Raw genomic sequence first — 20,522 nt, 5'->3', positions numbered from 1 at the left:
GGATGTCCATAGACTCGCCCTTATTTAACAAGAGTTTGGCGGCGAGGGTGACCAAACATTCAAATTAGTCCACCCTGGGTAAGATGCACATGCAACGTTGTTACAACCTGTGCTGCAACCGTAGTTCAAAACGGCCATGTCAGGGGCTCCAGCATAATTAGGACCCTGCGCATTACCACAAGTAATACCACATGCGCCGGCGTTGTAACACAGTTGCTGGTATACATAACCGTACCCAGCGAACTGCTGTTGGTAAACTTGCCCAACACTGTTGGCTGGCACATTGCAGGTGTATGACCATGTCCAACTGTACTGCTCGGTGAGTGTAAAAGTGAACGAAGGGCTCAGGCCTGCAACGATGCCATTACCCCCAAAGCCCCATGATTCAGCATACGACATACTAAAGCCGACTGAAAAGCCTAAGCTTCCACCAGCACCGTCCAATCCGGTATAGAGACAACCAGAACTTGGAGTCCATTGACCCCATGTAGCCCAGGCACCTTCGCTCCAATAAGCGTAATAAGAACTCGTAATACACTGACGCTCCTGTAGTTTGTTGTTATTCGAGCCGATGCGGATAGTTGATGTATCGACAACTGCACCAATATCCTCATGGTAGACGAATGCAGGAAGCGTCGCGTTGGCTATGATCAATTCGTGCAGGGTAGTAGTGTTGTACGCTGGGTATTTGAGATGCTTTTCAAGGGTTTCCTTGTCGCTCCAGTCCAGCCTAGCTCCGGCAGTAACTCCCGTAGGGTGCAGGACGGTTTCCTCTGGAGTTAGCTTCGCACAAGGCTCGAACACACCAGAGCATGCAGCATCGCCATAGACGGTCAAAGTCAAGTTGTGAGTTCCACCAACGGTATTGATATACTCGCCAATGAGGATAGAATGTTCCGGGGTATAATTTCCAACGGCTAGCATGTCGCTGATGAGCCTGGCCCAAACAGTAGCATTCGAGGCGTGAGGATGGGTGTAGCCTTCGGAGTAATCCAGAGCAAGGGTGTACGTGTTTCGGCCAATCGAGAGAGAGCTCGCACTAGCCTTTCCTCTAGTGGTTGTTTTCTCACTCGGGATGAGTTCAGTCAGACTGGCTCCAAAGTATTCCGAGATGTTGGCAAACGCAGAAGGATCCCATGTTCCATTGCATCCACAGTTCTTTTCCGCAACCACTTTATTAATGCGTAGTTTGCTGAAGCCATTTTTGCCATAGAAAAGGTTCAGACTGGGCGCCGACGCTATTGCGCTCGTAACCAAGCCTGTCAACAACAAGACCCGAGTGATGATCATTGTGCGGCTAATTCGAGGCTTTTTGTGTTCCTTAACGAATTTCGAAATCTTGTACAGATGGAACTATCACTTGGTAAAAATAAATAGATTCTTGAAACAAGTCACAACCTGTTGTGCCGAACAACTTCCTCGGCGTTGTATAGTAAGTCTGGTTGATGAACATAATTATTGGCAACAAATTACCTCCTTATATACCTAAGCTGCAGGTAATAATAAGCAGCAGATCTAAACATGTCTAATCTAGAACGCGGGCCATGATAGCCACGGTTCTTGGCAACAAGAGGGCTTGGAATACGGTTCTAGTGCTTACTATATTGTTAGGTACCGAGTCGTTTTAATCTAGATGGGGGAGTATTTTAAGGTGTGAACATACACATCTATATCAATTGATCGGAGTGAATTTCTGGTAGTTCGCGTAATTTTTAATCTCTTTAGTTAAACATATTATTTCTTACTCTCATAAATACTTATCAAGATATCTACTTGTAAGGTAGAAAGCCCGTTAATTAGGTATGGAAGAAGTCACTAGTTAACGTAAGTACTTAGTTCCAAAACTAGATATTGTGAGACCTTCATGGGCCCTAGGTAATGAATCTTCTTGTGGATAGTATTATGCGGGAATCGCGGGAGAGGAGTATACGGGAGCTGAACCTTCAGCTACAGAGAAAGCATGTGGTGCAATGCTGCCGCTTCGCTGGCGAAATGCAGGCGTTTAGCTACCGCCTGCAATGCAACGTCATGACTTACACGGACGCAGCATAGTTGAAATGATTGGGAAACAACGTACACAACAACAGATCATCGGTCTCAAACTAAAGGACGGTCTCGAGGCATCAAGGAAATTATCCAATGCATCTCCTCTTTTGAAAATAAGACCAAAGCCGAACTGCGAAAGATAGAAGAGGATTGGTGCTAAACAATGCTACTATGGGAAATAGGAAATCATTAGAGGAGAGGAGAAAGAAGAGACCTAGAACACGCGGATATTCAGCAGAAAATCGAATGCTAGTAAGCACAGTAAAGGGTTCGCCGTTTAGCGCGGGGCAGCGGTACATCGCCAACCTTCAGAATACATTTTAACAGTACCCAGGCAGCAGGAGGCCGGAAAAGGTCGACGCCTCCAACAGTGGCTATACTATGATAGCGGTAAGCTTACAAAATGAGGAGGAGTACTTGCCGCTCGGAACAACATCTCTGAGTCTATCCAGCTAGATTATCTTGGCATTTTAGTGGGACTTTATTACCCAATCGCCTAAATGCCCTTGCCGGTTTCAATGTCTAAGATGTGCTGTGCGCGTGATCCATAAGCCCTCATACAGTATATGGCATAATCAATAGAAACTACATGAAAAATAGCAGCCCTATTGCTTCATTCCATGCGAACAAGGTCAGCACAGTTTTGCTGCTTTCCCAAGGCTTATATGGAGCCCATTATTATATTTCAAGACACACTCTTTTGGACACTGGGTTTGAGAGCCGGATACACAGAAGCTCTTAATTAAGTGCCGGCTATTTAGAAAACAAAGAAATCTCCTACGCCGAATGATATCATTATATCAGATCACGAACAAGTCGATATCAACCTTAAGAACAGTCTATTTAAATGCCTCTGAACGTATAATCAATCTCCTTCTATAGAAACTGAGCTGGAGAAGTCTCCATATTTAAAATAGTGCAGCATCTAGTGATAAACGAAGAAGTAAATACCGAGAAAGTCGCGTCGTGGTATATAATAGTAGTGGAAGGTTCCCGGAGGATGGCAAGTAAACGTAAGCTAGTGGAATAAGGCTACCTACCCCAGTGGATCGTTCTTCCTTCTTAGGCATAGTAAATCCCGTTGTAAACTCAAAGCGAGAGAAGCTATGCTTCACCATTAATCCAGAATATTCCTTTCCTGGTAGAGCCTTACCCAGTGTAAAACTTACGGTCTTCTAGTAGCTTCATGTAATTGCTCTAAAATTAGCCCTCCCTCCATGCCTATCCAGGAGACCGTGGAATTAGTAGGCAAGGGTTTCTAGGAGCATATAGTTTAATTGATTGGCTGATTGGGTACCCAGTCATTAGGTTCTATCGAGGCACAATGAACACCATGAACACCAACGAATACACCAAAAATACAACGTCTGTTTATTGATGCCAACGCTTTTTCGATGGGGCCGTGGGGGCAATCTAGACAACAAGGGTTTCACGTGGATAGGGCTAGCATTTTGCATTTTATTAGGATGCCTTAGGTTAGCTGCTCTCCTGTTCTCTAAGCAAATCAGAGCACTCAGTGAGTGGGTCAGACTTGTTCACTCGGAGCAGAGCGCTCAGTGGCGTGCTTAGTTCTACTCAGTGAGCAAAAGCGGGGAGGGACAAATCCGGTCCTTAAGCCAGTGCTCGTGTCTTTAACCTTTGACAAAACTCCATTTGGATTTCAGGAGGTTTACCTGTTTGAAGAGCAGTTTTATTCCAACAACAGCCTTATCAACCATTGCAACATGATTTCTAACCGTGGGGAAATGTACGCCGAGGCCGGGTTGGCTAACGCTTACCTCGGCCCCCTAAAAACCCCCTTCGATAAAGAAAACAAAGACGGCGTTGTGTCTTTCAGCAATGCAGAAAATGTAAAGCAGTGACGCAACCTCCTCTTTGTGGAACTAGATACGGACGCGCATTTACTAACTGAAGGGATGCTAGTTCCTGATGCAAGACGTAATCCTGGATTATATTCGCACACAGGTGAGGACAAGGACTACTAGGCTTCTCCCTATATGCAGAAGCTAACTAAGGCAAATTCTTTTTTTTTTCAAAAAAGGTAGCATCGTGTCTCGACCGTACAAGTCTTACATACCATGAAGGCCCCTTCGGCTCCAGACGTCTCCGAGAAGCCATGGCCAACCTAATCAACACCTTCTTTTACCCTGTTTCGCCGGTCATATCCGACAACATCTTTTTCACAAGCGGTGTAACGAGCCTGAACGCAATCTGTGCTCTCAGTCTAACCGATCCTAAAGACGGTATTTTACTCGGTCAGCCCATATACGGCTCCTTTGACGGAGATCTCTCCGTTCCTTCCAGCTGCAAATTGATCTACACTCCCTTCCAAGGGGACGATCCATTCAGTCTAAATGCTGTTACTCGGTATGAGGAAGCCTTTTTAAAAGCACGAGATGAGGACGGGGTGTCAGTCCGGGCTCTCCTAATCTGCAACCCTCATAATCCGCTGGGTCGATGCTACCCCCGGGGGACCCTAGTGGCGCTCCTACAGTTCTGTCAAAAGTATCAGATCCACCTCATCAGTGATGAAGTGTATGCGTTGTCAGTTTACAAAGAGGATAGTTCCAACGATGGATTTATTTCAGTTCTATCAATCGAGCCAGCCAGCATTGGGGTGGATCCAGCTCTGATTCATGTGCTGTACGGGATGTCGAAGGATTTCGCCGCGGCTGGTTTACGACTGGGATGTTTGATCAGCCAGAACCAGAGGTTCTTGCAGGCGGCATTATCCACAAGGTAAGTGGGAATGAATTCCTTTGGCCATCCTGGATTATCTTGAACAAAGCAACCATCTTACCTCGAGAATGCGGGCAAATCATCTAGTCGGTTCTCTTGGCCTTCGAATATATCGTGTAGCATTGCTACTATCATCCTCGAGGATCACTCTTTCATGAAGACCTTTTTCCAGGAAAGCCACCGATTACTTCGTTCGCATCGGGATTTAGCGACTCAAGTCTTAGCAGGGGCGGGAATCCCCTTTGCTCCCGGGGCGTAGGTCTTTCCTTCGGGTTGACTTGTGAAATTCTGGAATTCATTCTGTGCAAACTAACCTTTATTTTATCCCTGCAGGATTGCTGGCTTTTTTCTATGGATTGACCTTTCCAAGTGCTTAGATCCTACACTCATCGCTGATCAAGGCGGCTGGGCCGCAGAGTCGGATCTATCCCACCGGTTACTCCAGATTGGGGTGAAGATGTCGTCAGGTTATGCTTATCATAATGAGGTTCCAGGCTGGTTCCGCATTATATTTTCAGTGGAAGTGGAAACCCTGAAAGAGGGTTTGTCAAGGTATGTTCCGGTCTATGGCGTGTTCGTGAATTGAGTGGCTAGGTACTAAAATTGGGTCTTCGCAGGATTGTCAAGTTCTATCACAGCTCCGGTGGATCATCTTAGAACCTCGTTCATAATATCTCGCTAGTATTTGCTGGTTTGAATGAAGCGGACATTCAAAGTCACGAATAATAGGATCATCATCGAGCTGCTGAACAACTCGACTTAGATGAACTCTCATCATATTCGAGGTTTTTCATTGACCATTGTTTTGGTATTTACACGTAGTCGATAAGTCATACATCGCCTTTTGGCATAATTTAAGGGTGTTTATTATAGAATGCATGGTCGTGACATCAAAATGTACATCAAAGGGGATCATCAAGTAATGGGGTATAATGATGGAACATAAATCAACGGAATGGAAGCGTGATCCTGCCTTAATCCATGCAGCTGGGTTTTGGCCGTCCAGGCGGCCAAAAGTCAAACAAGTCTAAAGCTTCTGAGGTCCAGGGACCTGCTTCGACAGCCTCATGTTGCTCGGGAACTGCGCTCAGTGCGCTCCGGGTCAATGTCGGTCGCGTCTGGGTAGTTGTCAAGACAGTCGGGTCTGAAAGTGATTTACGGAAAGGCGCATCAAGAGCTCTCTTCGTTGGCAGTTTCCTCTGCAGGAGTGGATTTTGACGAACACTCGCCGGATTAGTTGTCTTTCGCGCGAGGCTAGTCTCCAGGTTTGGAGCTATCATCTCGTCCAGAATGAATTGGGTGGAGTCGGAAGGCATGAACTCTGCATTCGTAGACTCAATCTCCTGAAGCGGAGCCAGAGCTGGTCTAGGAAGGAGATTAGAAGCTGATTTTCAGCATTGGTTGAGTACGTACTGACTGAGAATCCTCGGGTTTGAGTACCGGTTGACTTTGGCTCCTCGGCGAAGATGAGGATAGCCCCGGTGCTGAGCTCTGCGAATCACCGGGTAGAAGGGCGCTGTACATCAACTTCCGACGTGGTTTCCCACTCGAAATACGCAGAGTATTGACTGGGCCTCTAGGTAATTTGGGCGTTGGCTTATCCGTAGGTGGAACGGTGCGACCGGCGACTTTGCCATCCTCAGACTGCTCACTCTGCCCGTCTTTGGCTGCTACTGACAGGATTGGCCTTGGAGGGCGGCTTTGAGATGAATCCAGGGAGGATGGCAAGGCTGGTTTTGCAAATGTCGGGGGATTAGATCGCATTGGATTTGGTGATTCTGCTGTCTTTTGTGGTATATCCTCTGGCAGAGTTGGCTGTTCTTGTCCCAAGCTTTGCCGAGGCTGTGCTCCTTCTCGTGGTATCTCTCGTGGTATTTCTCGTGGTATTTCTCGTGGTTTCGGTTTGGTCGTCATGCTCGCGGTCCTACGGGCTTCGAACTGTTCATTTCGTGAGTCGCTAGGGGCGACAAGCGACACGGGCTTGGAAAAATAGTTTCTCGATGAAATTGGGGTTGGGAAAGCAGGTTTAGAGGATGTAGAGGGGTCAGGTCTCGCTGGTTCTGACGCCTCCTGCACATTTGGAGATCGAGTCACTGATGAGGATTGATTCTTTTGTCCCACATCTTTCCTAGGCAGCTTTGCTTCCCGGTGTCTTTCACGAGGTGTTTGCCGCCCTTGAGCAACGTTTGGCGATCTTGTCACCGAAGGCTCATCTTCCTGAATAGTCAGATCTACAACCTGTGACTGGACCTTCCGCTTGGTCACAGGCGCCTTCCCTACCGATGAAACCTTCTGCCGCTTCGGTGCTCTTTCGGACGATTCGGGGACATTCGCAGGCGGCGTCGGGGGATGTCGTTCTTCATACGGTGAGACCATATGACCAATCGGGGTCTTTTTTATCCCCAATAGCTCATTCAACGAGCGGAATGGTTGCGATGAGCCTGAGGACCGGATAGGCGCCGAGGCACGTGGTGTCTGGGATGCGGGATCATTCGCCTGCGGGGAACCTTGACTGGACTTTCGCTTCTCAAGTAGACTGGAGATATCCGTCTGGGTGGTTCCCATGCGCTCACCAACTTGAATCAACGCCCCCTTATCCAGCTCCATTTCGTCGCCGTCCTGTACCTCGTCGTTGGACCGCCAATGGTGATCTCCAATGTAGTTCCCGGTCTCATCGTAGACCATGACGCGTTTGTTAAACGCGTGGTATCGAAGGTAGCCATCCTGCCAGCGTTTAGACTTTCGGCGCAGATCGTGTGTGTAGAGGCAGCGAAACTTGATCACCGACGCGGTGAGCGGGGACGCGGACGAGGTCGGGGCTGTGCCTCGAGGTGTGGAGGATGCCGGCGCGTTCATAGTAGATCGGGGGGAAGACCGAGCATGAAATCACACATCGGGAGAGTAAGGAGGCTAGGCCATGGGGGATAGTAGGGTGGAGAGCAGAAGTCAGGAAATGATGAAATGACGAGCAACAAAAGTCGCGATAAGCTCCAGTTATCAACACGGCGGCCTCAGGCCAGTTACCCCAAAGTATACGGCAGAGTAAACAGCTTCCTCCTCATCCTCCCCAAGTCTACATCTCTCGCATTGTTCTCATTCGATTATCGTCAAGAATATGGATGACGGCAAACAAGATTTCGATTCCTTCATGAAAACCGTTGACTCATTTCCATCCTACAGTACATCGCCCCCAGCCCCCACACGGCACCGGCCCTCTTTGAGAGGTCACTTTCATATGCACCGAGTCAGGCCCAGCAGTCTGATTTGTCCATGCTCACAGTGGAGCGGCACGCAAAAGCAGCCAAAGCCATGAAGGCATCGATCAGCAAAATACCCTGGACGGTTAAGCCTCGCAGAAAAAAGCATTCAGTCAAGTCAACCAGCCCAAAAATAGTGTGGAGGGGTTGGAGGGGGGCCGTGGCCCCAGCGACATTCGCGAGAGCCGCAGGAGGCTGAAACAAGTCGGAGCCGTCGTGAAGGAGGGGGGGAATTCGGCCTTGCTAAAGTGTCGTCGCCCTTTTTACTTTCTCTTTCTCTCATTCTTTCTCGTATTGCAACCTGCTGAGATTGGCTCGTTCTTCTCGGTAAGCTGAGAAGCTTTTTCTTATTATTTTTCCGGTTGGCTCTGTTGTGTTACACATTCCCTGCGTCTGAAACGGAGCTTCGTCACTTTATTCTCCCGTCAAAGTCCAGTTGTCCCTGGCAGCTTCATCCAAGATGCAGAGCATGCAGAGACGTTTCGGTCGAATGACTGCCACCAAGTCTGCCGACAACAGTCAAGTGGCCGTCCTTTTAAAGGACTTTGAAGATGCTGATAACTTGTTTACCAAGGTAGGCAGCATGATTTCGCGGATTCCCCCCATTTGCTAGTGACGCGCGTTCCTCGATAGCTAATCATTTCTCCCTCCATCCAGATTATCGAATCGACAAAAGCCTGGCGCGATGCTTGGGTCTCCATTGCGACCTTCCAGAGTCGCATGGCCGATGAATTCGATGGACTATATGCGCCCATCGTCGGCTCATCCGAGACCGAGACGCGCCATATTCCCGAGGAAACCCCCCCTGCGCTCCTTTCACGAACGAACAACCTACGACGCGAATATGACGATCTGCGCGTTGAGCTTGTGCAGGAGCTCAATGTCGTCGAGCTGCGCATGTCCCAACCCGCGGAGCAAGCGAAGAGCTACCTAGCTCCAATGAAGAAGGCTATCAAGAAGCGCAATGATAAAAAGGTGGGAGATAATACCAGTGATATGACATCGGGACTATTTCTTATACTAACTCCCAACGTCGATAGTCGGATGTTGAACGTTTCCAAACCAAAGTCGATGGCCTCATCCATAAACCAAAACGCACCGACCGGGAAAATGCCAATCTCGCCAAGGCAGAAGCAGAACTATCAATGGCAAAAGAGGTGAACGCGCTTCCATCAACCACCTACCTTGCTGATTGAACAATCACTAATTCCAATCCCAGGTCTACCAACAAGCAGATCAAGACCTGCTCCAGCGCCTTCCCACTCTTATCTCACTTCTCTTCTCCCTCGCCCCATACATACTTCGGGCCCAGGTCCAGATTCAGAACCGCATGTTGGCACACTACTACACGGTTCTCTCCGGCTTCTGCGACGATGAAGGATTCCCTAACCCACCGCCCCCAATGGACCAAGTCGTCCAAGACTGGGAATCTGTCTACAGGCCCGCCCAAGCCGACGTCGAGAGTCTAAGCTGTCTAGCCCACGGCAAAGCTCTCCGCCTGTCACAGGCCCACGAGGCTCAAAACAAGCGTCCCTCCATCGGCGGCCGTAGCATCAGCACTATCTCATCGGCTTCATCCGTCCGCAGTGGCAACAGTTTGCCCCGATACGCCGTACCACCTGCAATGCTTGCACCCAAGCCGTGTGCGGCAGATATGCGGTCCCCATCACCAAGCTCATCAATGATGACACCGCCTATCTCCGTTGGCAGCTCGTCGAGCACGCCGCCACTTCCCTCGGGAGGGGACTCGTACGCGCCTCCTCCTCAGGTAGCTCCAACACCAAGTCCATACATCCAACCCGCCGCCCAACCAACGGGTGTCTCATTCTCGCCTGCAGGCCCGAACATTGATCACTTCCAGCTCCACCGCCAGACCACCTCAAGCACCATCTCCAGCGCTGGAACCGAGCCCTTTGCCATGGCGGCGCTCAAAAAGAAGAAACCTCCACCACCACCCCGACCCGTGAACTTTGTTACGGCCCTGTACGATTTTGACGGGCAGGGTGCTGGCGATCTTGTCTTCCGAGAGGGCGATCGGATTCGCGTGATACAGAAGACGAACAGCACGGATGACTGGTGGGAAGGCGAGTTACGGGGTGTCCAGGGAGCGTTCCCTGCGAATTATGTCAAGTGATCAAGACGGCAGTTCTAATAAAAGTTTAGTATATGGATTGGGATTTTGGGATATGGTAATTAGGTGGATGGTACTCTACATGCGGATGGGAAATTGTGATATCCAGGGGAGAATACTTCTCCCACGTTAATACATGCTATGACAACTTCAATAATGATTTGTGTCGTCTTCCAACTGGAGTTGAAGAGACTAGGAAATTACAACGACACCTCACTGAGCTACGAGGACATCCTTGGATCTTAATATCTACGGCCAACTTGTTCCAGTTCCAGTATAAAAGCTGTTCATCAAGGGAAGGTTCTTCTATGAAGCAATTGTGCTAGCTGATCTAATATAATACTGGAAGATTTTGTAAGATTACCATCCCTAGTCGAAAGAAGTGACACCATACAAAAGCCTAACGAGGGGAACACAGTTGCCGTATCACGTGGTTTCACCCACGAGTACTAGAAGAAGTAGGAACAAGGAGATATAAGAAGCTAGCCCTGGCTACCGACGCGTGGCTCAGGTGCGGTAGGTCTTTCGGTAGGGGTTTTCTTGAAGAAAAGGCTAAGTACCTCTTTAGCGTCGCTTGACCTAAGCGAGCAGTAAAGGTACCCAATAAAAGGAATGACAATAGGAGGAGAGGCTCCGGAATCGCAAATACCTTCTTGGTGGCATTAATCCCATTCCAACTGATGGTGTTTGCCCACTACGCAAGAAAGAAGAAGGACTAGATAGAAATCTCATGAAGAACTAAGTCAGAAAGAAGAAATCAACAGGGGACAATACAAGACTATCTTGTCGGAAATCACTACTTATGAAACATTGGGTGGACTAGTAGGATATCAACAGGTCTAAATTACTATATTACCTCTAACTAGTTATATAGGCATAATAATGATTAATACTGGCGGATCTAACTAGTTAACTATAGAGTCTCCTTTCTCGATAGACCATAGATAGTCAATCTATAGAGGAGCTATGTGTAGATACTAAGATTCTAAATATTAGACTATATAGGCAAGAAAGATCTTATTATCTATAGCGCGCTAGTTATAATAACTATTATACTACTATAATGGCGTGAATCAATCAAGAGTTAATACTCCAAGATGGAAGGATCTTGTCTGAGGTGAAAAATGGGGGTGAAGACGGAAAATCAAGTGAGGCTCCAAATTTTGATTAGGTGAGGTTTGAAAATTGGTGTTCTTTCCGGTTAGAAAGAGGCTTCTAGTTACCTCTAGTTCGTATTGAGCTTTTTGTTCCTCTAGAATAATTTAGTGTAATATCAATCAGGATGTTTCGATCGCGCTTTGTATCAAACAGCTCCGCATGATTAAGCCCATCCATCCAAACGACATCCAACTCCCCACCTTCCCAAACACGCCTTTTCCAGTTCTCGTCATCGCGATCCCAATCATCGACCGCCCGCACACCACATTTGCGCGTTAAATAGCGACCAACAGCAGTTGTATCGATGACAATATCTCGCTCGCACAGAACCACACTGACTCGCCTCCCTTTGCCAACGATCTCATCTTTCCAGAGAATGCTCTCACTCCAGAAGAACCGGCGGCATAGAGTGTGAGCGGCTCCCATATCCCGAGACGCAAAAAAATATAACTGGAGCTGACTGGCTGTTTTGGGCTTGCGTTGGGTGAAGTTGTATGTGATGGTGGGTAAATGAAGGAGAAATGGGACTGGGTCAGTGAAGATGATTGGACCAATGCGTGGCGCGAGCAACGTATCATGCAACATTTGAGACGAAATTACACTTCCGAAGGAAGTAGCCATCAGAACGAACTTGTCCCATTTGTGCCGGTTAAGAACAGAGAGTATCTCCGTGCAGAGTTCGTCCTTAAGGAGAGCTGGATGTGTCATCCGGAAGCTGATGGGTAGAATGTCAAAGACTATGATGCCGGTGGAGCCGTTGGCTTGAGTTAAACTATCTGCATCAAGGGTTCTTGATAACTCCCCGAAAAACCGCATATACGTGTAGAGAATGCCAATTCCGTGGAAATACACAATTGGAAGACTTTCTGGGGAGGTATGCGGCCGATACCAATAGGAAAGATGTTTGGCTGTGGATCGATGTTGGCTGAACACGGTCTGAGGCCTCATGGGAATACTCATCCACCACCGTGACAGTGCGTAATGTTGATAGCCATGGTATCTCATAAAAAGGTAGGATACGAGGTCGGCCCCACCAACGCCGAACTAGATAGTGTTAGTCACAAACACACTGTTCTATTACATGGATCTCAAAAACAAACTCACAATGTAATAAAGAAGAGGCCGATGGTAGATGTTAACGGGATCTAAAGAGACCCTCAGCGGCTTCAAAGAGTCCCTGCCTTCTAGCAGTTTATATCCAAGAAGACCCTCGAACTCGCGGACATACTCGTTGAGTTCTTCCTCTTCGTTGTCGTCCCATGTGCATTTGTTGAAGTAGGCCCAGCATAGCCACTCCTTGAAGTTTTCACGGTGAATTCGGCTTGGATGTGTGCCTCGGCTCCATAATGAGATAAATTGCTCTGGGTCTGGGATAGTCTCAATACTTCTTCGGACTAATTCTCGTCGAGTCTTTGGATCAGTGTCAGGGTGAACCACACCCTGCTGCAGAAGCCGACTTCGAGGAAGAAAGACAAGAAAATAAAAAAGAGCCTCAGTAAGAGCATATATCCCAAGTACTGTTGAGCCCCAATGCTTGGGTGGATAGTCTAATATCCATGCCACACAGTAGAGAACACTGAGAGGTGTGACGCAGCGGAACCATAGCACGAATATGTGCGTAAACACGAGCGCGCCGAATGTATCTCTGATCATAGCTCTTCAAGATATTTTGACAATTATTTTGAGGGCCTGGGTACTTTCAGCAAGACGTGAGTTATATAAGTGAGTGTTACCGCCCGATGATGTGGTGGAGTGGCTGCGCATAAGCCCCGTGGGGGCTATTTTTAGGTATATTTTAGTATCAAAGGCGCCGAGGCCAACTTGCCGTGCGCCATTAACATGTAAGTATGCACTAGGGTGGATCAAAGCTATCAATATATAGCCTTGGTAGTTGATTGGAAGAGAGCAATTCGAGGAAACTAACATGCAGTACCGTAGGTCTTGTGACGTGGCCCGGCGCGTGCTGTGTGCTGCAGGATGCATCAGGGCACGGATTTGGGAATTGAAGGAGTATCTTACCCGGGTTAGTATCTTACCCGGGTGAAATATACAGCCTCAAATTGCGGTTCATTTGGATCATTAATACTGCAGGGTACCCAAACCCCTACAGAAAGCAAACATATACACAGATTGGTGGCGACTGTGCTCATCGCCTCGTATTGACAGAACGTGGCTTGATGCCTGATACAAGACTACTCATAACAAGTCATTTGGTCAAGTTCTGCCGAGTCAGTCTTTAGTTCTCTAAGGCCTGGATCTGGGGCTGACAGGAGGAATTTCCCATCCATGGAGGGCAGCTGCAATGTGTCGGTTTCCCTTTTTCTCCTCAAATTATTTCTTCCATGCATATATATTGTACGAAAAGGCCAATTTGACGATTTCGATGGCTTGAGAAATTCCCTTTAAACGTGCTGACCGGGTGTACTCCATTATGGTTGCATACGACAACGTTCCTACCATCGCGTCCCAAGAAATTGTGGCTGGCCTTGTCCAAGAACCCAATGGCCGAGGAACGTTCAGTATTCTTTGGGCCTGTCTAGCAGTCCTACTTCTCAACACTTGGACCGTTCTACACCTCAATATCCCCCCTCCAGGCGAGCGATGGTATCGTCGCTTTGTCCACAAATGCAAGTGGTTTATCATTTGCGCTATCGTCCCCGATGGCATGCTCGTTAACGCCTACGCACAGTGGCGTGCGGCTAAAAAGTCCGTTCGGGATATGCGAAAATTCTATCCTTGGTGGACGATATCCCATGGATACTACGCAGAGATGGGAGGATATAGAATTTTAGATCAGTCGGAAGGATTATATTACAATTTCCGCGCCGAGGATTTGGCATGGCTGGTGCAACAAAAGTTCATCGACCTGCCCAAGATGCCGGTGAAAGATCTTCGTGATCGCAGCAAGACAGATGCTTTTGCTAAAGCAATTGCCTGCGGCCAGTCGACATGGTTCCTCATCACAATCCTAGCGCGTATCAACCAGAATTTACCCATAACCACCCTCGAGCTCGCAACGGTGGCCTTTATCGGCTGCACCTGGGCGACATATTTTTTCTGGTGGCAGAAGCCGATGGACATCGAAACATTCACAACAATAACGGTTCCACGAGTGAGCGTTGAGCAGCTATGCAATCTGGCAAGTAATACTTGCTTCTCTGGAAGCCACACTCATTGGTATCGACCTCCGCCGCCAGACCTCATTCATGGCTGGGACTGGTTTTGGTGGCAGAAGCCGATGGCGATGACCCGAATGGAACCCATCAATGTGGGACACCGAGTTCCCGCAGAATTGTACGAGCTTGTGAAGGATAACTTCACAGCCCATATTCGCACATCCGACTGGTATCGCTCGGCCGTCAATGAGTGCCATGCTGACGAGTGGGAAGGCCTCCATCATTTCCTTGTCTGGTCCATCGGTCTCGTATTTAATGGCCTTCATCTCGCTGCATGGGAATTCCATTTTCCCACCAAAGCAGAAAGTATAATATGGAAGGTAACAGCGCTCGGCATGCTTGTGGTGACTTCAATGTGGGTGCCATGCGCATACGTGTTGCGACGATTGGGCGATACGTCGCGGAGGAAGAATCTCGTATATTGGGCCATCACACTGTTCTATTTCCTTTCAAGGATGTTCTTGATGGTGGAGGTGTTTATAGGGCTCCGGGAGCAGCCGGCTGCTACTTATTATTCTGTGCAGTGGAGTACTTACATTCCTCATATTTGATGCTTTGTATTAATACACATCAGAGTCTGTTCGAGGCATTCCTTTTTTTGTTCTTCACTAAGGCGCATATCACGGATACTATACCTTAGCTTAGCACATCCCCATAACTACGCCAAGCGAGTTTATAAGGAGTAGGGTTAGTGCCCTTTCCCGTTGGATTCTAATCACAACCATACTATGCCATATCAAATACCGTTAATAGTTAAATATTGGATCGTGCCTATGATACATTCTGCCCTGGCGGTACACCCAAACTCATAGTGGGAGAGAGAGGAAGAGAGAGAAGAATATTTAGGGGGGTGAATTGTGACAGGGTCCTAATTCTTCGGCTATTGGATGAAGGCCAAGGATGTTTGTGGACCCTTTCGGCTCTTTGCTCCATACAAGAAATGGACGTTAGAAATAAGCACCTGTACTAAGTACATTAGAATTTTTCTAGATACACAAATAGGAAATGCTGTAATTTCCAGGAGAATAGCCCCTTCTAGCTCTGTTACTAATCCACCTTTCCCTACGCCGCTTCACGGTCACTTCAACACCCGAGATAGCCTTGGCTGTGCATTCCTAAGGTCATCGACACGAGTCAAGCAACAAAAGAAAAAGGCACTAGATACCTATGTAATCTCTGCCTATTTAGCGGTCTTTATGAACATAGTTTCTTTCCACCGATCTTCTTGAGTGTCCTACTCGCCCGTGCAATCACTGCCTGGTGTTCCTTGAAGAACACGTCCGTTGTCATATACGAGGATGACCGCATCTTGGTGACCAACTTTTGAATTTGTGATGGCAGTGATTTGTCCTTCGCTTTGGCTTTTTGTTTCTCGTCCGGGTCGATGATAGCGTCCGCCGAGTCCAACATTCTTTGTTTGGTCGCATCCGTGTTGTATGCCGTCCAGGCCAATCCATCCAACGTGGTTGCAGATCGCCGCTCCAGCGTAAGACCAAGCTGCGACTCAAGCTCGCGGATGAAGTACCTCATGTTATCGGCAACACGGTGCTCCTTGAGGATCGTAAGTGCGGTCGCGATTTTCGTTCTTTCGTCCACGACACAGGTCGGAGCTTATTTGATCCTTGATCAATTTGTCAATTGTTTCGAAGACATCACCAAACGAAGCTATCTTTGACGTGTCCTCGATTAGCTTGGATAGATCGTACTGGACTTCGAAGCGTGCGTCCCTCAAAGGACGGGAGATGGTCGGGAAGTCTTTGTCGTCGACCGTGTCGATCATATCCCCCCATGTGGGGTTACGGTCGATTGCCGTTCTTGAGCGTGCATCCACGATGTAATCAAGAAACTGTCTGAAAGTGCATCCACTTGTCTCAGTCGTGCACTTCTTCGCAATATTTCTCTCTTTATAAGGTTTGGTCGCAAGTTCCACCTTATAGGCCTGATAGAAGTAGAAAATTTCTGCCGGCTGGGAGGAAGCAAGCGCGACCACCCCCTCTCCTAGCAACCAAATGGAAGAGAGCAGTATGAGAAGAAGACATTTCATGACTGGTACGAGGGAGGCCGAGTGGATAGACTCCGGTTGATGGTGAGAATTTGTAAAACCTCCCGAGTCACCGTACTGATGGGAGAAATAGGGAGCTTACAATGCTAGTAAAGTTATTAAGCGGCGTGGGCCTTTTATATACCCGAACAGACATTAGATAGGTATGGGAAGGCGTGCGACACTATGAGTAGCTCGTGTCTGTACGCCATCTCCGCTAGCCCTCTCAAAATGCCTCAAGTGTTTACCGAGCTATCCTGATGGCCCGCAGTGCTGACACAAGTAACCAAATACCACTCGCAAAAGCAATCAGCACACTCAGTCCATAATTGTTATTTTTGCCTTGCTGGCATTAACATCAATCTTAAACATGAGCCCAACAATAATAGAAAGAATAATAATTTCTGCAAGTGATTGGATGTAAAACGCAATATTCGCTGACTGACTCCTCTTCATCGTATCAGCGAAATCATACTCTTCACGAGAAATATTCCAGGAGGCAAGATCATCAGCATGATATTTCATCTCAGGCGTGTTTCGCGCAAGCCCTGGGGACGCAGCGGACCAGAAAGTCAATGTATTCTGATAGGCGATTAGGCCAGTTATGTATAGCCCAGCACCTATATGCCATTTATCTCCCGTGTGGATACCCAACCAGGCGAATCCAAGGGCATAAGCGACGATAGAGAGCACGATGAGGATATTAGGCCTCCAGTTCCCGAAATCAGGGAAGCTGCCGATGACTAGGAAAACCACGATTTGGACGGCAAATGAGATTCCATTGCATAGCAGCACGATGCCGTTGATTGATCGCGGACTTCCGGCGAAGGATAGAGTGTTGCTGCCTCCGGCAGCTTGGTAGAGAAGATTTTGGAAAGCCGTTGGAGCGAAATCTATTGTTCGTTAGAGAGGAAACAATCGCTGAAGACTCGGCTTATAGGCATACTGAATAGAGACAGTTCATTGTTTCCAGCGTAGTAACTATTGTCATAATTTAGTCACGGCTGCGTTGTGGGATTGTTGGTGACACACGCGTAATAGGCCCAGATTTCCAGTTTGGTAGTGCAATATTTCTCATCCACTTGATCTAGTGCCACCGTGGGATTCTTATCCCGCACTTCATCGGCCAGACTGGGTGGATCAACTACCGGAAGTGGTCCGGCTTCTGGATCATCATGAGAGCCTAAATCTCTGACTATCATGGTGGATCTTAGACAATTTTGTTATAAAGAAAAAAAGATTGAAGTTTGCAAAGATGGGATTTCTGTTTAAAATTCTGTGATCATCGCCAGTCTCCTATTGTCCTAGTAGAATGAGTTATATTTTGACATCCTTTAAGGGGCATCAATTGGTGAATCTCTTTGATTCACTTATCAGCTATATTACCGACATATCGGAAAGAGAAAAGAAAACCTGTGTCATCTCTACGAGCACATTTCGGCAGATACGAAGATCAGTATGTTTTTAGGTTATACAGCCCATCAGGTGATCAGCCACCTGACCACCTGATGAATCGAAAACCGATGTTTTTGATCGTAAACCAAAATACAAGCGACGGGATATCCGACCCAAGGACTGAGAATTTACAGGGTGTTTATAAGATAAGACATCTTTGATAATGATTGTTTGGCTACAGGCATGATAATCGTTGGTCGAAATGGTGTTTAATGTCAGGACCGGCATGCCTAAAAGGGAAATGGAGTCCACCCGGCAGCTGCTAAGCGATAAGATATCGTTTCACGCAGGGCGCCAGTCGTAGTTATCGGCTGACCTGACTGTTGGGCCATATATAATGCCTTCTCAAGAAATCGATCAAATTGAAAGGCCATTCCTCGGTCCATAAGGAGCAAGAGTTTCGAAAAGAGCCCTGCCAGGTTTGAAATACCCATAGTTGTGCATCGATACGATAAGGAATCGTGTTTGAAGCCCTCCAAGAGACCGTACTCAGTTCTATTTATTGCGGGCAAAATGAATCCTTTCCACTGGCTAAAGATATGGCCCCGGAGCTCTACTAAAAGTGTAGATGAGGAAGAGACATTCAACCCAAGAGTGAGTTCACACCAATAAAAAGAACAGTCAATTTTGGCCACAAAACTTACACCGAATAGATTCATCTCCATTACTCGCCACCCGAAAAGAAAATAACAATGCAAGAATTGCTCTTGAATCAGAGTGCAACTGCTTCTCCCATTGCGGGAACAACGCCATTTCCACTGCTGTCGCGTGAAGGCGTAAGAGCCTACCGAAGAGCCTTATTCCAGAAAAAGGTACTTGACCAATGTGCGAGCTCGCCATTTCCAGGTACCTTGGTTCTCCGTGATGCAGAGAAGCAATCGAACTTTATCAAGGATTTCTGGACACATCCTGAGACGATGAGGATAATGTGCGAGGCAATGGGTGTACCTTTGGATGTCATCATGCCCACAGAGATCGGGCATACCAATATTCAAGTTGAAGGAGCTACCGTCTCAGATATGACGAAGAACCTCAACATTGAACCAACGGCTGAGAAAGTGGAGTTGACTGTAGAGGAACGTGCTTATGATCCCCTGAAGGATGTTAGCACAATTATTCCGTGGCAGTAAGCTTACTCCATTTGCTCTACTATTGATACCATCGAGACTAACTTGACCGGAGCTATGATTCCTATCCTTATGTCTGTGTTTTGATGTTGAGTGAAACAGAGGGGATGATTGGAGGAGAAACATACATCAAAAAAGGAGATGGGACAGCGAAAAAGGTAAGATAAATTACATTCCGCTGAGCATATGAAACTGACAGGCTCCAAGGTGGAAGGGCCACGGATCGGCCATGCGGTGATGCTTCAAGGTGGTGAAGTCGAACACTTAGCTGCCCGAGCCAAGGGTGTTAAGGAGCGCATATCCACCATCACTTCATATCGATCAGGTGTGCCAACTGTTTACGACTCCAGTTACATGACCAACGTCAGACCCTACGCAAATCTAAACAGTCTCTACCCGGAATGGACTCAGTACAGGTTGCGAAAATTAAGAGATGAGATCACACATTATCTCAATAAGGTCGAGAAAGAGCCAGAATTAGCCTTAGATCAAGTGGCGCTAGAAAAACTAGTAACTGAGCAAGCCGACTACCTCCAGCGAACCTCGCGACAGATGATTGCTCCTAAGGAACACCGACGGATATTGAAAGCATACGGCAGCGCAGCATACTACGACGCACCCAAGATTTGGAGAACTGTTCAATCTCTACCAGAATTTGGGGAATTTGCATCATCTGCGGACAAAAATCGAGTCTGGATGCCGGAGAGTGTTTACTGGATGGACTTGAAAAGCTCGAATGAGGCCATTCGCTTGGGAAGGCCTCTTAAAGCCACAATGGGAAACTTTATTTGGGATAAAGAAAGACAATACTATATGGGAGATGAACTTTTGCGACAAGGACTGAATGAATTGTTTTTGGATTGGCTGGGTACCTCGGGTCTATGGGATATCTATCACAAGTTGGCTTGAATTGCTAGCATGAGATTCAATTAATTGTTGAATATGTTAGTCTTTTCTGACTCTCTCACTGAATGACCATCATCTCCTCTCGTAGCCAATACCCCTTATTCTCAAACCGGGCTGTAACTCCTAGTGTACGGGTCATTTCAAAGCCCGAAATGTCTCCTTTACTTATTCATAAACTCTTCCCGATATCATCTCTAACAATCCTCCATTGAACCAATTTCAAATGCTCATAAATCATTCGTAACAATGGTTTTAGCAACCAAACTCCTGAGCTATCCGCAGTGGATTACAGACAATAACCTCGATTTCCATTGGATTGCCGCGGTCAACATCAACCAACATACTTGGACGGAAATACCTTTCTCGCGGTATGGAGGCAATCGACCACTGCTGGATGCCATCTGGTAGACTGCGCAGATTTCAAAGTAATAAGCTAAATGGTAGTTCTCTTTGGCTAAAGCAAACTATCTACGGAGTAGGCCAGCC

The 20,522-nt window shown here is 47.4% G+C and overlaps 8 protein-coding genes across 8 annotated transcripts; 4 read left to right on the top strand and 4 right to left on the bottom strand.

The window, feature by feature from the left end:
- Positions 1–24: 24 nt before the first annotated feature.
- Positions 25–1,290, bottom strand: N7496_004246 (uncharacterized protein; the record flags this gene model as incomplete). The annotated part of the gene is made up of 1 exon (XM_056697177.1): positions 25–1,290. One exon carries the CDS (start codon positions 1,288–1,290, stop codon positions 25–27), a length of 1,266 nt encoding a protein of 421 aa, XP_056559389.1.
- Positions 1,291–4,162: 2,872 nt separating this feature from the next.
- N7496_004245 (uncharacterized protein) lies at positions 4,163–5,442 on the top strand (the record flags this gene model as incomplete). Its single annotated transcript, XM_056697176.1, has 4 exons — positions 4,163–4,785; positions 4,906–5,040; positions 5,119–5,337; positions 5,403–5,442. 4 exons carry the CDS (start codon positions 4,163–4,165, stop codon positions 5,440–5,442), a joined length of 1,017 nt encoding a protein of 338 aa, XP_056559388.1.
- Positions 5,443–5,759: 317 nt separating this feature from the next.
- On the bottom strand, positions 5,760–7,641 carry N7496_004244 (DNA helicase ZGRF1-like domain-containing protein; the record flags this gene model as incomplete). The annotated part of the gene is made up of 2 exons (XM_056697175.1): positions 5,760–6,150; positions 6,203–7,641. 2 exons carry the CDS (start codon positions 7,639–7,641, stop codon positions 5,760–5,762), a joined length of 1,830 nt encoding a protein of 609 aa, XP_056559387.1.
- Positions 7,642–8,502: 861 nt separating this feature from the next.
- N7496_004243 (BAR and SH3 domain-containing protein) lies at positions 8,503–10,176 on the top strand (the record flags this gene model as incomplete). Its single annotated transcript, XM_056697174.1, has 4 exons — positions 8,503–8,616; positions 8,676–9,017; positions 9,083–9,199; positions 9,262–10,176. The coding sequence occupies 4 exons, from the start codon at positions 8,503–8,505 to the stop codon at positions 10,174–10,176; spliced, it is 1,488 nt and encodes a 495-aa protein (XP_056559386.1).
- A 1,212-nt stretch (positions 10,177–11,388) lies between these two features.
- Positions 11,389–12,984, bottom strand: N7496_004242 (uncharacterized protein; the record flags this gene model as incomplete). The annotated part of the gene is made up of 2 exons (XM_056697173.1): positions 11,389–12,375; positions 12,436–12,984. 2 exons carry the CDS (start codon positions 12,982–12,984, stop codon positions 11,389–11,391), a joined length of 1,536 nt encoding a protein of 511 aa, XP_056559385.1.
- A 778-nt stretch (positions 12,985–13,762) lies between these two features.
- N7496_004241 (uncharacterized protein) lies at positions 13,763–15,058 on the top strand (the record flags this gene model as incomplete). Its single annotated transcript, XM_056697172.1, has 1 exon — positions 13,763–15,058. The coding sequence occupies one exon, from the start codon at positions 13,763–13,765 to the stop codon at positions 15,056–15,058; it is 1,296 nt and encodes a 431-aa protein (XP_056559384.1).
- A 643-nt stretch (positions 15,059–15,701) lies between these two features.
- On the bottom strand, positions 15,702–17,750 carry N7496_004240 (autophagy protein; the record flags this gene model as incomplete). Its single annotated transcript, XM_056697171.1, has 5 exons — positions 15,702–16,117; positions 16,164–16,505; positions 16,995–17,441; positions 17,495–17,529; positions 17,581–17,750. The coding sequence occupies 5 exons, from the start codon at positions 17,748–17,750 to the stop codon at positions 15,702–15,704; spliced, it is 1,410 nt and encodes a 469-aa protein (XP_056559383.1).
- A 945-nt stretch (positions 17,751–18,695) lies between these two features.
- Positions 18,696–20,039, top strand: N7496_004239 (uncharacterized protein; the record flags this gene model as incomplete). The annotated part of the gene is made up of 3 exons (XM_056697170.1): positions 18,696–19,129; positions 19,186–19,288; positions 19,338–20,039. The coding sequence occupies 3 exons, from the start codon at positions 18,696–18,698 to the stop codon at positions 20,037–20,039; spliced, it is 1,239 nt and encodes a 412-aa protein (XP_056559382.1).
- Positions 20,040–20,522: the final 483 nt, after the last annotated feature.

The sequence above is a fragment of the Penicillium cataractarum genome, assembly GCF_028827025.1.
Source record: "Penicillium cataractarum strain IBT 29864 chromosome Unknown utg000002l, whole genome shotgun sequence".
Taxonomy (NCBI): Eukaryota; Fungi; Ascomycota; class Eurotiomycetes; order Eurotiales; family Aspergillaceae; genus Penicillium; species Penicillium cataractarum.
The sequence above is the reverse complement of the archived record's forward strand: the minus strand, read 5'-3'. Positions and strand labels throughout refer to the sequence as shown.